This window comes from Drosophila albomicans, chromosome 3 (assembly GCF_009650485.2).
Source record: "Drosophila albomicans strain 15112-1751.03 chromosome 3, ASM965048v2, whole genome shotgun sequence".
NCBI classification, from domain to species: Eukaryota; Metazoa; Arthropoda; class Insecta; order Diptera; family Drosophilidae; genus Drosophila; species Drosophila albomicans.
The window spans coordinates 11,523,563-11,542,677 of NC_047629.2; the positions used below are offsets into that span (position 1 = coordinate 11,523,563).

At 36.3% G+C, this 19,115-nt stretch overlaps 3 protein-coding genes across 6 annotated transcripts; 2 read left to right on the forward strand and 1 right to left on the reverse strand.

Annotated features, from left to right (window-relative positions):
- Positions 1-1,396: 1,396 nt before the first annotated feature.
- On the forward strand, positions 1,397-10,055 carry LOC117568762 (triple functional domain protein). 3 transcript variants are annotated; one of them, XM_034249598.2, is made up of 8 exons: positions 1,397-1,698; positions 5,631-6,783; positions 8,034-8,132; positions 8,192-8,489; positions 8,772-8,858; positions 8,921-9,025; positions 9,092-9,226; positions 9,282-10,055. In XM_034249598.2, the coding sequence occupies exons 2-8, from the start codon at positions 6,017-6,019 to the stop codon at positions 9,783-9,785; spliced, it is 1,995 nt and encodes a 664-aa protein (XP_034105489.1). In that variant the 5' UTR covers positions 1,397-1,698; positions 5,631-6,016; the 3' UTR covers positions 9,786-10,055. The 3 variants fall into 3 exon arrangements, with proteins under 3 accessions (XP_034105489.1, XP_034105490.1, XP_034105491.1); XM_034249599.2 differs by having other exon boundaries at positions 1,397-1,595; XM_034249600.2 differs by lacking the exons at positions 1,397-1,698; positions 5,631-6,783 and adding exons at positions 7,325-7,459; positions 7,529-7,692.
- LOC117568764 (uncharacterized) lies at positions 3,207-4,381 on the reverse strand. The gene is made up of 2 exons (XM_052004210.1): positions 3,643-4,381; positions 3,207-3,363 (listed from the first exon to the last, which is right to left on the reverse strand). Exon 1 carries the CDS (start codon positions 4,234-4,236, stop codon positions 3,655-3,657), a length of 582 nt encoding a protein of 193 aa, XP_051860170.1. The 5' UTR covers positions 4,237-4,381; the 3' UTR covers positions 3,207-3,363; positions 3,643-3,654.
- Positions 10,056-11,593: 1,538 nt separating the features above from the next.
- LOC117569915 (rho guanine nucleotide exchange factor 25) lies at positions 11,594-18,858 on the forward strand. Of its 2 annotated transcripts, XM_034251258.2 has the most exons (7): positions 11,596-12,030; positions 12,945-13,112; positions 13,214-13,547; positions 17,816-17,902; positions 17,968-18,072; positions 18,128-18,259; positions 18,320-18,842. In XM_034251258.2, the coding sequence occupies exons 1-7, from the start codon at positions 11,765-11,767 to the stop codon at positions 18,761-18,763; spliced, it is 1,536 nt and encodes a 511-aa protein (XP_034107149.1). In that variant the 5' UTR covers positions 11,596-11,764; the 3' UTR covers positions 18,764-18,842. The 2 variants fall into 2 exon arrangements, with proteins under 2 accessions (XP_034107150.1, XP_034107149.1); XM_034251259.2 differs by lacking the exon at positions 12,945-13,112 and having other exon boundaries at positions 11,594-12,030; positions 18,320-18,858.
- The last annotated feature ends 257 nt before the right edge of the window (positions 18,859-19,115 follow it).

Sequence of the window (19,115 nt, forward strand, 5' to 3'; positions counted from 1 at the left end):
TTAATTTCAATTCTGTAACGCTCGCTTGCTGTAAATATGTGGAGTGCCGAAGCTTTGAACTGCTTGCTCATGCTCACAAGCTTTTATGTACCACACAAAGCTCGTTGCTACAATACCTAAATGTGTAGTGCGCAACTAAAAGCTGTTTGCTGTTTAAATTGAAAACTTTTTACAGCTTAAGGCGGCAACATTTTTTTGAATGTTAAAACAACAACAATAAATATCTCGAACACATTCAGCTATTAAATCAGTAAATCAACGGATTCTAACGTTCTTTGATACGGATTAAAATTAAACCCCATGCACTTTAAATTGTATTTCACAAGTCAGCTGTGACTCCCCCAGTAAGAATGTTTAGTAGGTGTATCTGAAGCGTACTTTAGTTTTCGGCTATCTGAGAACGACGAACGTTCGAAAATGCGCTAAGATAAGCAGAAATGTGTAAAGTACTTGAACACTGAGACTACGCCAAATGGCCAATTGGCTCTTATGCTCTTCTTGGTTGCGATTGAATTGCGAAGTGACGCGACGATGGAAAAAAAGTACAATACTTGCTGATAAGTCGATAAGATAATAATTTAAGAGTACGTATGTGTTTTCAGAGTATATACTTATATGTGCAGAGCAGCTGTAAAGATATAATTTTCGCCTTGTTCATTGTGAAACTCTTTTTATTTTTTTTTTGTGACCACTTATGACAATTTTCTCAATGTTGCTGCAAGAAAGTGCCAAAGTATGTTTATGTAGTACATAATACGAGTATGTTTGAATGGGTTTTGTCATTGTTGTATTGTCAGTCGTGTTGTCGTCGGCCTAGACTAATTAAGAATTTATGCCGCCTGCATGTAAATACGAAGCGAAATAATGAAGCGCGGCAAAGAAAAGAATTATGACAATAATTTGCTGTAGAAAATGCGGCAAAACTCTCACGCAGACAGTGACAAGCAACAACAGCTACAGACACATGTACACGAGTAGCTGCTAAATTGTGTGTGAGAGTGTGTGCACTCTAAATAATAAAGGTAGAACGAACAACGAACAAAAAATTATAACTAAAGCGGCGGAGTCGGCGCAGCAATGCCAAAGCAACATCCAAAGCAACGCAAAACAGTTAAAAGCCTACAACAACGACTGTGTGACAAACAATGAGAGAGCGGGAGAGCGGGAGAGCGCACAGTGGGTGCGATTGACAACTTGCTGTTGTTAAATATATTTGTATATGACTGTATATTTTTCATCTGCTGAAATCTGTCTCTTTTCGTTTTGTCTTCATTACTCGTTTTTCATTTACAGTTCGTCAAATCGCTGTGAGCAAAAAACGTATCTCACCCACTGTGATAAGAGAGCCGCCGACTTCGCACTTGCTGCATTGCGAATTCCGGATCAGTGCCAATTCAAATGCGCAGGTGAGCTGAACACTGAATTCTAGTCGTCGGGCGTCGACAAAAATATCGTGACTCGTCGTGTCTCGTCTCTCGTCTCGACTCGTCAGTTGTTCGTCTGTCTGTCTGTCTCTGTCGTGTATGCGCAAAACAGTTAACAACGACACCAACAGCAACAGAAACATCAACTGTCGCAGCAACACTTGTGTGTGTGTAAATTGCGTATACGCTGTGTGCGCTTATAGAACATTCTGTTGATTCAATTGTGACTAAAGCTGACCTTAAAATTACTTTAAATTTGCCACTGTTACCTAATGTAAGTGTCAAAAATGGCAAATGGACAATAACATAAAAAGCACGTAATTGCAAATCTATTTATTTATGTCTACACATAAACTCTGAAAAAAAACAGACAGTAAAATAAAAGTCAGACTATAGACGCGCTTTAAATGTCAGCTAATGGCTAATTGTTTAATTAACACGTGCATGACATGTAAATATTGTATATAGAAAACAAATTAAAATATTTGTGAAATTGTATATACAAAATCGGGTTTACATAGTGTTTTCTCCCCTAATTCTCTTCACATGACGTGTGTGTGCAAATCTGGCTTTAAATGAGTGTGGCTCAAATGAGTATTTTAGTCATTTTTATTCACTCATTTTTTTTTACTAAGCAGATAATTTAATGAACTTTTTGTGGTTTCTCTAGTTCTATTTCGTATTCATTTTGGAGATTGTAAATTCATAAACAATTGTTAAACAAAACTGTTTAATACTAATTTACAAAATATAAAATTCACTTTACTTCCAAAATAGCACAAAAACTCCCTTTTTTATCAGTGTTTACTAATAAAATCATATCAGTCATTTGCTTTTATGATTGTTGCAGTTTATTTTCGTGCCGGCAATTCCAAGAAACGGCTTTTAAAAGCCAATTGGTAGATTAGAGAAAGAGATAGCCAAATGTACTCACACTCATAACATTTTGTTTCTCGATACAAGTTTGAGAACGACGCTTATAAAGCTAACATTTGTGCATTTATTCCCTGGCAACAAGTTAAAGGAAATAACATTTATTTTAAACGATGTTTTATATACTATTAGTAATATTTGTTGCTCAGTTGCAAACTTTACTTATTCATATTTGATATGACATCAAAAGATTTTCAGACAACTTATATACAAAATGTATGATCAGAGTTTGTGAGGTCATTAATTCACCCCTATTGGTTTATTGTTTCATATTGAAAGTTGAACAATCAATAAAAAGTCGAAAGAATGGCAATCAAACAATAATATATACCCACCTATAACGAATAGCTAAGTACTTAAGCCAAAGTATTTATAAATAACAATTGAGTTGGGAAAACCAACAGTTGTACTTTAAATCTAAGTGATTACTGGTATTGTTTTTCAGTTTCTACTATAAAACTTGTTAATGACCCATTCATTTCTCACCAAACAACTAAGAACGGTTACAGTGAACTACGAGTATAAAAAACAACAAACCATTTAAATTTAATTATTTTTATTAGTTTAGGAAATGAATGAACTGATGTATACTGATAAATGTATAAAAATCTTTACGCAAATGAGAAGAATCTTATTAGATGATCGTTTCTTAAATTGTTTATCATCAAAGCATAAGCATTATATCAAAGCGAATGGAACTAAAGTTCATATAATTTTTTAAAAATATCAAAAGGTAAGATATAACTCATTAATTCTGTTCTGTAGCCAATTGCTAGACGAGGCTAGAGGTTATCAAACAGGGGCAACAAATCAACGGTTATGAGAATTTATCCAATTAAAAAAAACCAATTTTGTTAATACTTGTTTATTTACTCGTCTCAAAGTAGTTTCATATAATATATATAAATGCATTGTTGATTGTGAAGCAACAATTTGTCCGATAGAAAGAACATACTAATTTAGTCAGTTTGTCAAAATAATCAGCAACCATGACAGTGCTAGAAATCTGAAAGAAATAGATAGGAAACAAGTTAAGGTTAAAATCTACTGCTGATCAGATGTGTTATATAATTAAATACGCTTTCTTACTACGTAGGTAATATGAAAGCAGAGACAGCTAGAGTAAATAGGCAATTAACCAGTTGGATATCGGACAGACGAATATAACCCGTACATATATATGACACATATATACGCTAATTCCCATATTCTATTATATTTTTGTATAATAAAATGCAATAGAATAGTGCTTTTATATAGAATTCCATTGAACCTTGCAACTTACTATCTCACGATCTCATATTAAAGTACGCATTGGGGGCCATACACTTTTATCTACATCCGGCTCTTCAGTATTTCCGGAATTATCGCTGTTAAGGCCACAAATAGAGCAGACACTCGTATCTTTAGGCAACAGAATTTTGTCCAGGTTATTCGAATTCTTGCGCCGCTCTATTTTCACATTGGGATCCACAACGCAGGCTGAGCACAAGGACAATGGAGGTGACTTGGGACCGCTTCGGGTGCTCGCTACAGAATGACTTCGCTTTCCATCTCCTTGGCCATTAAGTTGTCTGGAAATGCGCTCCACTGCTGCTGTTGCGGTTGCTTGACTTGCCTTTGTCGATGCTGGTTTATTGGGAGCAGAGTTCAAACACTTCGCTGGCGTCGTCTCCATGTTTAATTTGTAGATTGTCCCTTGTCGATCGATGAATCCTAATCTTTGGCTCTCCTCCAGTGCTTGATCAACTTCTTTTTGCAGTTGAGGCAAATCATTAAATCGAATGTTCTGCTGCTTGGCCACCTGGATGATAATGTCCTCTTTGGTACCTGGACCTCCCAGGGCCACGAAGGCGCTGTAAATGTCTAAACGTTTCATTACCGCAATTTCTTAGTAAAATGGAAAAGTAAAACTGCTAAATTTGGTTGAACTTAGCAAATGAAATTTAATTTAAAATTGAAATAATTTCCGATCCAGATTGTATACGTTGTTGAAACTTCCAAGCTCATATAACATAATAAAAAAATGAAAGTTTTCTGTTAGAATATTATGATCCTTAAACCCATGCTCACTTAGAAAATCGAATGTTTTAACGAAGTACGTTCTGAGTATTTTAAAGCAATACTTGATTATGAATTCTTCGCAATGTTTCTTCAAAGTGCATTTGCAATTTATATATATATGCTATATTTAAGGTAGAAGTTTGTCGAGTTATTCACAGTTTTATATTATTTACGTTTCGAATTTTTTATTTCTGATTATTCCTGATTTAGTTGCGATCAGCTAAAGAACTTATAAGTTGTCCGACAAATATATTTGATGATGAATTTTGAGTGTAATAGTATATTGGCATACGAAATATATATTTTGCTATATTTCAGTATTTTATCGGTATATTAATTTGATTATTTATTTATTTACATGTTAATTATTATACCAAATAGGTAGCTGCTATATTTTAATGATAATATTACTCTATTTTATTTTATTGAAAATGGGTAGAGGGTATCCCAAATTCGAGCACACCTAACTGTAGCTTTTTTTTTTTTTTAAGATTTTTTTAACTGTTTAAGAATTAAGTGTTTTCCATTATTTCGTTTGGCTATTTGGCAACCAGAACATGGTGATGAATGAGCAAGATGAGATGTTGTTTAGAGACAGAGTTTATTACGTTCTAACCATTTTTTGTCGCAACGTCACAGATAATTAGCCACTACAGATAGTATACTGTGTATGGTGAGCTCGGCTATCTTTGAATCTATAACCGCTTGACGTCATTCGCATTAAAAATAAACAGATTTGTATCCACACAAACATAGTAAATATTTGTAAAACAATCGGACCATCTTAACGAACTAAGTCCAAAGTTATATACAGTTAATGTATTTAGCAAATTTCGAGTTAATTGTTAATAGATATAATTATATATATAATATATAATGCAAGAAAGCAAGAAAAAAATGCCCTACCAGCGTAGGAAGAGGCTAAATCCATCATAGGAACTCAGCGTAAAGTTATATAAAATAGAGTTACATTTCAATGATCAAATCAAGAAGATGCAAAAAACGTCTATCGATATTTTGTTCACAAATTGCCAGATTCTTTTGTTTAACCACAAAAATCTCCCTCTTCGTGACTTTGCTAAATGACTTGTGTGTTTTATACATGTATTTGAATATACTATGCAAAAGTTTGTATATACAATTTGAAATGTTAAAATATAAAAAAAACACTTTATCGAATATTTATTTTTGTATAACATTTTGTTGCAGCGCATTAAAAAGCGGACGAAAAAAACAAAGCGAAAACAGCGAAAAATAAACAAAACCCCCGCAGTCACAGCTGTTGGCAGCCAACGCACGAGATACAAATACGTGTCTCAAAAATTCCAAAGCAAACATAAAAGATAAACAATAATGTGAATACACACATACTTAAAACTAAATTAATATTGTAACTACTATAACTTGAGCATTGGTTGTGGATTGAAAAGCTATACTCCATACTCTGGCTAACAAGAAATAAGTATAGAGAGACAAAAAAAAAAAAAAAAACAAAGAGAGAGAAACAGAACACATTAAGACACAAAGACAGTTAAATATAATTAGAGAGCGGGAGAGTTGGTAGTGATAAACACTATCAGGCGACTCCGAGCATAATGGCCGACGAAGATCTCAGCCCGCTGCCGTTTCGGCGAGAGCGCAACTTGAGCAACCGGAACTTCAACAAGCGCAACACTCTGCGTCGCAGTAGTAACGTGGATGCGGAGAACGCCGGACGACGCGACAGCAACGTTAGCACCAGTTCCAGTTCCTTTCAGCTCTCCTACTCGGTCAACTCGGATACGGAGAGTGCGTTCAACCGACGCTCAGTGCTTAAAATGCGAGCGGCCAGCGATGAGACGGGTGAACAACAACCCAAAACTCCTTCCCAACCCGATGAGGAACCAATGACACCAACCACTCCCACGGCGGATCCTGCTCTGTTGGATGTGCGACAGAAGGTGAAACGTTTTGAGACTCTTAAATCCAACATCAGCTACTTGCGGCAAGAGCGACTGAGTCTGAAGTTGCTCGAGAATCGTCGCGTTCCCAGCTTCTCGCAATACGATGGGAGCGCGCAGCTCAAAACTCCTCCCACACCACGTCGGATTGCCTTGCCGGGTCTTAGCTCCGGCAGTAATTCCATTTCTAGTGCACACGTCAGCATTGACGAGGTGCGATCCGAGGATGAGGTTGATCAGATCTCTGACTTCGAGACGGATCCCCAAACGCCAGCGGAACATGAACTTAAGGAGAGCAGCTCCGCAGTGCTGAACAGTTCCATTGAACCCGAGGAGAACAAATCCCAGCACGTGCAGCGTTCGATAAGCGCGGATCACACACACAAGACTCGGCCGCTGCGACCCGACAAGGATTTCCCAAGGTGAGTGTGCTAACTATATAAGTATGATGTATGATATCGGTGATATCATGGCTTCAATCAATACCCTGTTTTGTAGATTTAGAGACGACCTTCGCATACTGTTCAGCTTAGTCTTTCCAGTTCAGAGATTGAGTGGGGGAACCTAATGAACAAATGTTGAAGGTGAAACCTCCGTTTTAAGTTTCGTTGTATTTTATGAGCATTGTGAACCGGTTGCTGCCTCGAATTAAGTGTCAAACCCGATTCTGGAACGTATTTACACTCGTGTTAGGAAATGTCGGAATATTCTAAAAAATGTATCTATCGCACTCGGATCTTATAAAGCATCTCCAGCTAAAACATGGAGCCATCAGAGTCCAAAGAGAATCGAAACGAAGGCCAGAGCGATACGCAACTTCATGGCGAATCAGAGGAAAACTTTGTGCCTCCCCGTCCGGTCATGGTATCGAAAGGAGTTAATACGATCCCGAGGCATGCAAGGATTGAGGACAACGAAAACACAAAAGTCACTGCCACTCGATCAGTATCGATGTTAGATTTTGAAGCGGACACCGATGAGTTGACACCAAAGAGCGGCTCCAATGCATCAAATGCATCTGACCTTTCACCCACTGCGAGCATTCTCAGTTCGTCGCTATCCTTGACAGTGGCTAATAGGGAAGGCTGTATCGAGGGGGTCTGTATTCAGTCCAATTTTGGTCGCATCGAAGTAATTTGCTAGCTTTGCAGCTGATGGGCTTCACAGTGACGGGCGTTTCAATGCTTCTTCTGATCATGGTGTCGTGGTTCCTAATCTCTCAGTTGGATTTCTTCTTGGACTGCCTGACCAAGTTCTCGTTGTTGCTGTACAAAACTTTGGGCAAGATCCTTGTCTTTTATGTGAATGGACACCCCAAGCACCTGCGACGGGTAATGTCCAATTTCCTACAACGTGTGTGTGGGGGGTTAACCCGTTTTTCCAAACTGAATCATACACAATACACTTGCTTCCATTATGTACATGGATAGGTACTTAAGTACTGTTGCCTTGACTGGAGCGTCGCTTATCAGAGGGCGATGAAGTCGTGAATCATACAACGCCTCGTTGGGGACGCGTTATCTTGTATTTGTTGTTTTCGAAATGGCTGCCATATTCTTGGGCTAGTCTAGTGAGCTTAGCGTTAATATTGTTATCAATGATAAATGCTATAAAAAGCAGAGCGTCGTTCTCAGTGTTTGACCATTTTATGTGCTCTTATCTCTCTTCGCAGAAACTATCGTTCTACTCCGAGAAGGAAGACTGAAATCATTGGAACAACAAACCATCAACTGGTTGATAAATTTCATTCACTCTACCAGCCCAAAGAAGAGTAAGAGAATGCAAAAAACAATATGAAATACTAAAAATAATTAAAATCGCATTTTCCAGAGAGGATGATGTGGAAATTGAGCTGCGTGATAAGAGCGACAAATGTGTGCATCCAATTCTGGAAGAGCTCATACACACCGAAGAGGCCTATGTGAATAATCTCTTTACTGGCTTGGAGAACTACGGCAATATATTCCAGCGCAAGGACTTGCCTCTGGGACTGCGTGGCAAGAAGTACGATCTCTTTGGCAATATTGAGCAGATCTATGAATTCCATCGCGATGAGTTTTTGCCCATGCTGCAACGCAATCGCCGTGATCTTAAACGTCTCTTTGACGAATTCCTAGTATTTTTAGATGTAAGTACCATGAGAACGAACATATATTTCATTAATCATTCATCATCAATCAATTTATTTATGTCTTAGTAATTAATATAAATACGAATCATGATTTCATAAAAATAACTAGATTAAGCAGATAATGAAGATCATAATAATAGGTGTTGATAGACATGTACGCCGGAAGCTATATTTAGTATTATGTTATTCAGTATTATGTAAATTTTATTATTAGTATTAATTATATTAATATTATTGCCGTTTTTATAGATTTACTAACACTTCTCTTTGATCTTACAGCAAGACTGCTTTTATGGTTATGTGATCTTTACGATGAACAAACAGAAGTCCTTAAAGCTGTGCGATCTTTATAAGAATTACTTTACGGTAAGTTGTTTTTGGATATCCCAAAATATTTTCCATTGACTGAATATCTTTCATTTACGCAGAGCATTCGCCTGGAGCGTGATGACAAGCTGGGCATCAACAGTTTCCTTGTTCAGCCAATTCAGAGAATGGCGCGTTATCCACTGCTCCTAACCCAGTTCATCACTGTGAGTAAAACATCATCTTCAATTTCTTATATATATATTAATCTGTTTTCATTTGGTTCTCATTAGACTTTCTTCAAGAATCGCGACATTGTGATGAAGCCACTTATTGAGTCCTGCTGCCGTCTGGAGAAGCGATTGCGCACATTGTTGACCACAACGAATGAATCGGAAATTATCAATGATATTGTGGATTGCCATGAGGTGGGTTTACTTTTAAAGCACTCTACAATCACGATTCTAATGCCACTCTTTGCAGTTCAATGTGTACTATCAGGGCAAGTTTCGCAAGGTCAGCGAGTTCCAGGTGATGGATCAAAAGCTCAAACGCAACTATCGTGCCAAAGTGTTTATATTTGACAAGTGCATCATTTATACGGAGATAAAAGGCAAGCATCTGGTCTTCCATGGTCGTTATCCATGCGAGCACGTTGGTATCTCGGCCAGAACAAAATCGTTTACACTCTACTATGAGCGCCGCAAGCAACAGGAATGCGAATTCACCGCTGATCCGGCACAGATTCAGCTCTGGTTGGATCTGATACGCGACATGATCAACAACTATGCCAACGAGGAGCGTCTGAAGCTGCAAGAGCGCTATTCGCGTGAGAACGATCATCTGCATCGCAAGGCACCGAGTTTCTCACTGTATCGCGACTCGAATCGCTTTAGCTCGGACAGTGGCATTGGCAACATATGGATAATGCCCAAGCCTGATGAGGACACCGCCAGCAATCGAACCACTTGGTATGCGGCCTCGTAGACATCGATGTATACGGAGATCTGATCTCCGATTGGTTCTGCGTGCTTTTAAGAGCCCAAATTGCCCTATATGAAATATGGAGTTCAATTTCCTGGGCTCCTTCCTCTCCCCCGATCCCAGACTGATCCTGAACAGCCTGTGCATTGAGCCAACAACATTTACCTGAAAGAAATGTGGAAAGGAAAACATTGTTGCTATGTTTAATTGTGCCCCAAATTTGTTATAATTGTTAAGTTACCAAATTCCAAAAAAAAAGAAAAAAAAAAACAACATATTAGAAGTCTATGCTAAATCACCAAATATTGTTAAATAAGTTAATCGTTTAAATACTAATTAATGTATTTATATCGTCACGAGTAAAACAAATTGTTCACTGTGAAATTTTGACTATTCATTGAGATTGTTGTTCTTCGAGGATTAAGTTAAAAACAAAAAAAAAACCGGAATCGAAACCTTCGTTAACGAGTTAACACGTCAAAGAGAATTTGAGCTTCTCACGCCTTAAAGCAATGTTCAGTAATTATTTGCTATTCTGTTGCTGCAGTGTTCACAACATTGCCAAATTATGAGCCACAGTCTCCAAATGGCATTGTTAATAAACGACATACAATTAACAATCCGAATAACTTGTTAGGCAATTGAATCGCTTGTGACATCACTTTGAAAATGTATAAAAATAAACAATTGACGCTTGACGCTGAATATAAAATCAGACAGAACTGCGCAAAACTTGGCTTGTCGAAAATGAAATACCCTTTTATAGAAAGCTGTTTTGAATATTGGTATAAATTTATATTTTAATTATTTTGAATCCATTTAAGCCATAAACATAGATATTAGAATATGTAATATCTACATCTATATATATATATAAATAATCTATTACATCTTTTGATATCTTTTGATATTCGTATAGCGATATTCGATAGAAGAGCATTCAAAGTTCAATAAGCATTTAATGAGATAAACACATTTGTTTATTGAGATTCTTCTTTTTTAATTTATGCAAACAGTTGGCAAACTTCTCCTCTCAACCTCTCAACGGGGTATGTAGTACATCAATCGCGCCCAGCCAATAATTGTATTTCGTGGAATCTTTCAATTGTCCACAATTGTATGGAAATTATTTGGGGGGCGTATGGATGAGCACAAAGTGTGCTAATGAAAAATCCATTGCAAATAATATGAATAAAATAATGTATCCGCAGTTTAATTGTTAGATTTACCAGCGATGACATTAACGGCAAAAAAGAGTATTTATAAGTATTTGCATATATATTTGTTATATTGTCGCTACTGTGTGATCTGTCTCTCTGAGATCATCGCCATAAATTTGCGTTGCTATACCGCATATCAGTAGTCGAGAGTACAGCTAACTAATAAACGTCTGGTTAGTCGTAGTGATCTATTAAATGCGACAAGTATGACAAGTACTCTAAAACAATCTTTTGCTCGCTCAAATAGACCAATGTAACATAAATATGCAAAGTTCAAGGCGAAACCAAAACCAAATTCAAAAGTTATGATCACTATACTACCATTAATGTTACCATAACGTACTGTATTTTCAATGCTCAGGAATTTTAGCTATCGAACAGAAAACAAAAGTGAACTAATAAAAAAATATGAAATTATTTTTACAGTTTGATATTTTGTTTATAAACAAATTCCAGACGCGTGCTGGCCATGCTTAACACGGAGAGCAAGGTCGGAAGAGCGTGAGAGTGAGCTCAATAAGAGAGCTTGAGCTTTTGCTATAAAGTTTTTAGCGATCACAGCGAAAGCTCGTGGACACCAAAGATTCTGTCAGTTGATGTTTGCCTTTGCTACGTGTCGGTTGCTGCGGTTTACCATAAAATGCGTGATTTGTTTGTGCGATTAAACTACGTGTATAGCAATTGAACAACGCGTCGTATATTCAATGGCCTCTCCTATACTTTAATTTATTGAATTGTGTACAAATTGTGAAAGATTGTGAAATGTTTGCCATCAATTGGTTTGACGTGATACCTGTTGCCATAACTTTTCTTGTCATCGCCTTTGTGCAAGTGCTGAATGTGTATTTGCATATTCTGAGCGATAATGCGGATCCCAAGAAAACAGATATCGTCGGTTCAGTGACTGAAGCCGAGGTTCTATCATCGGAGCCTATTGTAACAACTCCTACAACCACTTCACCCAAGAGACTTTCCATTTCACCAAGAGCATCATTGAATGCATCCAATGGCATCCCGGATTGTGATAGGTGCGCCAACTACTTTGTTATTCCTAAACTTTCATTTGTGGATACTATTCGATAGCTAGTCCTTGTTCTTCATTCCCCAGCTATTCCGGTTTTCACTTTATTGATTAGAGCTTGCTTGCATGTGTATCGTCTATGTGATAAGATAAGAAATTTGCAATGTTAAGGTTTACAAAATGTCGCGGACATTTGCTAATCGCTTTGGGTAATTTTTCCGGATGTGTTGCATAAAATTTTATAGTTGACGCTCGCTAATCGGATGTGCTAGGTGCATACTTATAAATAAAATACAATAAATATCGCTGCAGAGAGTTTAAATCACTTGATGTTTAGGATACAGTTTCCGTTCACACAACGCAATATCAAATTTTTTTATGGAAACTTCCAGCTCGCAATTTCTTGATACTTTGATAACAATAAATAGAATTCTTCTTATTTGTTTAACCCTCTCGGGGCAGAGTTTTATTGAGAAATCTACAAGCAGAAACGTGTTTGTCGAGAGTAGTCGACGGTCAAATACCCGATAAAATACGAAACGGACAAAAATACAGTATTATTGTTAAAACATACATAAATATACTGAAATATACCAAAAGCTAAATTTTGTTTATCAATATACTATCCATTCAGTCAACCGCAAAATTATTTCTTAAACAACTTCTAAAATATTTATCCGATCGTAACCAAAAACAATAAAAACTGTAGCTATTATGTTAAAAAAAAGTGATACCCTTATCTCTTATAGTCTACAAGATTAATATACACTTCCCAACAATGCATGCAATACATCTCAGTTGTTCCGAAAGTTTTGAAGCAATTCAGAATTTTAACTTGTCTACAAAAAAATCTGAAAACATGGGCTCATATATCGATGTTTGGTTTTCATTTGGAGTGTTCACATTATTTTGTGTTTTCAGTGGTATTTCATTGTGCTCTGTCAACCTAAGTTCAGCACCAACAACAGCATCATCAACAACCTGTGTTCCACCTGCCACATCCCCAACAGCGAATTCATCACCAACATACAGCTCGCACAATGGTTTTCTCACCCATACCCTCAGTTTCGAGACTTTGGGGGATGAGTAGTAAGTAACTCAGCTCTATCTCTCTCTCAGAGATCTTCATTGTAATCTCCATTTCACATTGAGTTGCTAAGTATCGATCTTTCTGACGTTATTCAATTTAGCCACGAGGATGAGGACACACTGTCGTTAGAGAATCTCTTTCCCTGCGATCAATCGGAGATATATGCCTCAAAGAAGATAAGCTTCATAATCGATGAGTTGATTCAAACCGAAGTCAACTATGTGAACAATCTGCGCAAGGGACTCCTCAACTATGGAAAACTACAAGATTCTGAGAACCTGCCGGATGGACTGCGAGGGGAAGAGCGACAGAAAGTGCTCCTTGGGAACATCTCGGAGATCCTCGAGTTACACGAAACCGAAATTCTTCCCTTAATGTTGCGCAATCAGCGTGATCTTAAGAGCTTATTCGATGAATTTGCGCTTCTTTTTGAGGTGAGTACCTCGTTTTTTATTGTATAGAATGCCGTCAGTTGTCAAGAGCATTAAATGTGGGAGTAGCTGTCAGTCTGCCAGTCATTGGCAATTTCGATCAGATTTGTGCCAATCAGAAGAATATTTGAAATAACTATTCACTACACATTACATTTTTATGACACGAAAGATGTTTTCAATTTTTCTATATGCAATTACTAATAGTCGCTAATTTTTATTGTCTGACTCTGAGGTCGTTACGTTATTTTTATGGTTACTAAAAGTTGCGTCTTAATACAAATTAATGTATAAATACCAAACACATTTATGCCTGAAATATTGAAAGCATATATTAGATATACCAGGCAGAGACTTGTCTTTAAAATATATCTTGAGTGAAAGACAACAAAGAACAAAATTGTAAAAAAAGATATTTCTGTAAAAAGTGTTTTTTTAGCGTTTGGACTCGATATAGCAATTTGCGTAAAATAAATATTTACGTTGCTAGTTTCTATGTATTTTTAAAATGACGTTTTCATTTGTTTGCGGTTTTATGGGGCTTCGCTTATTATTATTGACTGTTATTTTTAGCGACATGTTTTATTTGTCTTTCGCAATTAATGCAAATAATGTCAGCTCAATTTAGACTCATGATGGGTTAATATACGATATGCGAAATAACGAAACTACGTCAAGCGAGCAACACTTGGTTAACTATGAATCGATTTCATTGTAATTAATATTGATACTTTTTTCATTTGAAGTTATTAATCACACCTCATGACAAGCCTGGAAACATTTTCCAATTGTTACATGTTATATTGAGCCAAGTGTTTAATATTATGCTCATGTCTTTGTACTTTAATTGAAAATTACCAACGAAACGCCGAACAGTTGGGTGTCAGAAATAAGATACTTGGTTCACGCCAAGCCCATCCGGGAATTTATGCCATTGTTTCTTATTTTATTTTATTATAAATATACATCGTTGTGTGAAGATATTCTTTACCTGTTATGATTGTGAATTAAAATTATATAAGTACGTACTTGACTCTTATTTACAAAATTGACATACGAAATGTTGTCTATTTGCGATTTAAGTAATTAGCATGGCAAAAGCAAAAGCAAAACCCTAACGATGACGAATGAGTTTGTATGTGTGTAGGCCCGGCAAATTCCCCTGATAAGATTGGTATAATCAGCTAATGCCAACAGTAAACAAAAAGCGCACAATTTAAAACTTTGCGACGTACTGAACAGCAGAAATGTTTATTGTCGGCGTTATAAGATGACGTCATCGGTTGTAGGAGCTCAAAGCTGAGGTCTTGCTATAAAGCTTGTCAAATAACGATTTGAGAATAGACACGTATTATTCTCACTCTCGCTCTCTCTCTCTCTCTCTCTCTCTCTTTCTCTCTCGGTGAGAATTGCTTAATTTTTGTATTTATTTGTCAAGTCATAAGATAAGGCATGTTGCATGAGTATTCTATTCAACAATATTTGTTGGAGATACTTCGCATAGTGATTGCGGCAACATGTGCTCAGCGACAGTGCAAAGCCAATCAAACAATTTAAATTGCATGAATGGGCATGTTATATATATATATACCACATATAAATATGTGATCTTATGTCATATCGAGTTCTCAGAATGTAAACAGCTGGAACAAACTCTGCACGCGGAGTAGCACTCACAGGTAACATTCCGAAGAACCCATTTCAAGCTGAGCTGAAAAGGAATTTACGACCAAAATTATAAGTGCTAGGGAGTTGGCAAATTTTGCGGCGTTAATGCTTAAAAACATGATATATCCCAAAAATTTGTTAAGCAGCTATCTGATTTATGCTTTTGTTGTTCTCTTCTCACTCATCCTAAGTGAATATTGAATCACACAGCACACAAAACTGAGGAGAGAAAAATCGTCATAATAAAAGCGTGCAAATGTTTATCCATCGCCATATTCTTAGATATATTTTGGCAACGTGCTGTATAAACAAATATCTAAATAAATGGCTGAAATGTATTTCCTTTCAGCATATTGTCGAAACAAATTAATGAGGCTTTTCAGAAATAATTGCCTACTTGATTAGTTTTCTCATTTCAAAACGTTTACAAATGAGTTTCAGAGCTTTTCATTGACTTGAGCTGGTTTACACTTTACGACTTGTTTGCTTTATTTCTTTTCGACTTATGTTGAAACTTGTTGCATTAAATTTTGGACATAAATCGGTATAAAAAAAAACGACCATAAAAAGCATTATTTATAAGTTAAATGAAATGACACATTGACATTTTTTCCTAGTCGACAAATAAATTGTTGATGTTAACAATATCATCTACAATATGATTAATAATATCAACAAACATGATTTACCATTTACTGATAACAATTTTATTTCGCAGACAAAGTTAAGTTACGCTATAAAGTAATTATATGTTAAGGGTTCCAAGATTTTGTGATTTTAGTGCGAACAATGAAAATTATTCACATGGCTCAATTTTCGTGTCAGCGAATTTCCCATTTTAAGTTTAAAGCCTGATCTACTCAGTACCTCAGTTGCTATATAAATACCCAACATATTCGTATATAATCTACACGAATATATATGTGCTTGAGTATATGTTTGTATATGAACGCGAACTAAGCAGAAATTGGCTTTTGGGCGAAATCGTAAGTTTTGAGTATTTAAGTCACGTAATTCTACACCGCACACAACAGACAATCGGAACCAGCTCGGAATCAACTGTGAACCTTGGCAAAAGCAAAGCCAGTGAAAAATTGATATTCCGCTCGTTGGCTCCGTCTCCGTGTTGAAGGTGTGATGCAAAACATTTTCCAAACTGGTTCACAACAGCAAATATTTAGCCAAGATTATATTTTCAGGCATTTAATTTGATTATCCGATGACTATTAAGCCTTACCCCAACCAACAACCAACGACTGACTGCCACGAGCAATTCAAAGCCCATAATCTAATGGCGAAATAATTATACCATTACTTGACAGACTTCGAGTTTGAGGCAGATTAGTTGACTTAATGTTGGTGTTGTGACAATATTTGCATTTGCCTCCGGCTTTCGATTGATGATACGACTCAAAACACACAAACACTAACACATACACAACTCTCCTACCGTTGACTGCATTTGCATGTCAAATGTCTTCAATTATTAAATTAAACAATTGTCGTAGAACGTATTTGCAGTCTAACTGAGCTGCAGATTTTTGCATTCGTACCGAATGTGTCATTTGCATAGTGAATGAAATGTTTTGCATTTATTTCTTCAATGTTTAGATGACTGATGGGTAATTAAATAATGAAATTATTCCTTGAGGTGTTTTAAGTTAGGTGAAATCTTAAATGCAAATAATTTGTATTTAAATAGATTTTTTATTTTATTTCTTAAAATAATACTCAACTGTGAGAAAAGCCAAGAAACTTTTAGTCGAACCGACCATTGAATAAACTATTTTTGCTTTCATTGGTATTGTAAGTGAATTTTTTTCAATCTTAAGATGACTGAATAATAATGAAATTATTCCTTAATGTATTTTTTGTTACAAGAAATCTTAAGTTCCAATAGTTTATATTTAAAAAATTTTTTATTTTATTCTATTCTGTGAAAGGAACGAATAAATTCTTAGTTGAGCAGACTATTGAATAAGTTATTTTTGCATTCATAACGAAAGTTTCATTTGAATTGTGTTTTGCATTAATTTCTTCAATGTTTAGATGACTGACATATAATTAAAAAATTAAATTATTTCTTGAGGTATTTTAAGTTAGAAGAAATCTAAAATTAGAATAATTCCTATTTAAATAGATTTATAATTTTAAACTATTCTGTTGAAAGAGCGAAGAAACTTTTAGTCGAACAGAATGTTGAATAAAACTATTTTTTCTTTCACATCGAAAGTTTCATCTGCATTAAATTTTTTGCATTTATTTTTTCAATGTTTAGATGACTAACAGAATATTAAATAAAGAAACTATTCCTTGAGGCATTTTTAGTTTAAGAAACCTTAAATGTGAATAGTTTATTCTATTCAAAAAGATTTTTATGATTTATTACAATAATACTCAGTTGTGAGAAGAACGAAGAAACTCATAGTCGAGCACAATGTTTAAAAAGTTATTTTTGCTTTCATACAATCACATGCCAAGAATTTGCAAATTTGCAGAATGGATTTAAGAATGACATATTTGCGAATAGCAGATGTGTCAAAAGTGTTGTCAGACATTTAATAATACTTAAATCAAATTCATATATTTTCATTTCGCCGTAGAAAAACAATTTGTATTGCTATGTGAGCTTCACCATGGGCAAGAAATCGTCGATGCAGTTGCGTCAGGAAAACCGCGAATGGTTGCAGGCAAGTAAATTTAATTATTATTGGAATGTGACTTTAATATGACGGCATTTGCATTCTATTTGCAGAACTATCAAACCTCAATAAAAGACAAACTGGGCATTGACAGTTTTTTAATGCAGCCCATACAAAGACTGACGAGATATCCATTGCTCTTGCAGCAATTCATATCAGTGAGTATGTGACGCTTAATATTTGAATAAAATATTAATATATGTTTCCTTTAAGGAATTCTACAAAAATGGCATTAGCTGTAAGCCTGTACTGAGTGCTGTTTGTAAATTGGAGACGCGGATGCGACGTCAGCTGGATGTTGTCAATCAATCTGAGGAGATTCCCAACATAGATGAACTCAATGAGGTAGCAAGAGATTGTTTCATTGAAATAAGTTGTACTCAAAGTATTCTTTCGTATTTATAGTTCGATCTGAAGCTGCAGGGAAATTTCCGTCGATCTACGGAATTCGATGCACAGCATTTTCCCACCAAAAAAAAGTATCGCGCTAAAGTGTTTCTCTTCGATCGTTGCTTGGTCTGCACCGAGGTGCGAAAGCGTCGCTTGGCGTATCGCCAGCACTATAATTGGGAGCATGTGGAGTTGCAACGTCCGCTGGAGTTGACTACATCGAATGCCAATAAGATTGTCAATCTGTTGGTCAAGCATCCCGATAAGGACAAGGGCAAGCGAGAGGAGTTTTCCTTTGTGGCAGCCGAGGCTTCGGTAGTGAAGCAATGGCTGCTTGCCACCCACAAGATCATCGAGATAGCTCGACACGAGCAATCGCAACTCAATACCTTCAGCTTGCCAATGGACTTGGTGCTGGGCGTGGGGCTTGCCATTTGGCTGATATGGCAATATTTATAGTTCTATCTATCTTTACGCTACGATTATTGGATAAGCCCTAGAATAAAGCTAAGTTATTTCTATATGAATATGAGTGTGAATGTGAGTGGTGAATACTGAGTACTGAATACGATGAGTGCGAGTGGTCACATACATCTGCCACTTCCCTTGCACTTCCTGTCCGTCTGAGCGTAAAATAAGTTTGCTGCAGTTGACAAATATTTATGATAAATTGCCTTTGCCGTTGCCTTTTCTTGTGCTTCAGCTTCGGCTTCAGCTTGTGCTTTTTGTTTGTCCTTGCTGAGCTTGAGTACGAAGAAGCAATGCAAAATGTAAATAGCTTTTCATCTTCTGCTGTGACGCACACTTGCTC

Excerpts from the sequence above, each read along its gene's own strand:
- LOC117568764 (XM_052004210.1), bottom strand. The coding sequence starts at position 4,236 with ATGAAACGTTTAGACATTTACAGCGCCTTCGTGGCCCTGGGAGGTCCA.
- LOC117568762 (XM_034249598.2), top strand. The coding sequence starts at position 6,017 with ATGGCCGACGAAGATCTCAGCCCGCTGCCGTTTCGGCGAGAGCGCAAC. Across the intron at positions 8,490-8,771 it reads AATTCCTAGTATTTTTAGAT|CAAGACTGCTTTTATGGTTA; the intron begins GTAAGTACCATG and ends TTGATCTTACAG. Across the intron at positions 9,026-9,091 it reads TCCTAACCCAGTTCATCACT|ACTTTCTTCAAGAATCGCGA; the intron begins GTGAGTAAAACA and ends GGTTCTCATTAG.
- LOC117569915 (XM_034251258.2), top strand. The coding sequence starts at position 11,765 with ATGTTTGCCATCAATTGGTTTGACGTGATACCTGTTGCCATAACTTTT. Across the intron at positions 12,031-12,944 it reads GGCATCCCGGATTGTGATAG|TGGTATTTCATTGTGCTCTG; the intron begins GTGCGCCAACTA and ends TTGTGTTTTCAG. Across the intron at positions 18,260-18,319 it reads ACATAGATGAACTCAATGAG|TTCGATCTGAAGCTGCAGGG; the intron begins GTAGCAAGAGAT and ends TCGTATTTATAG.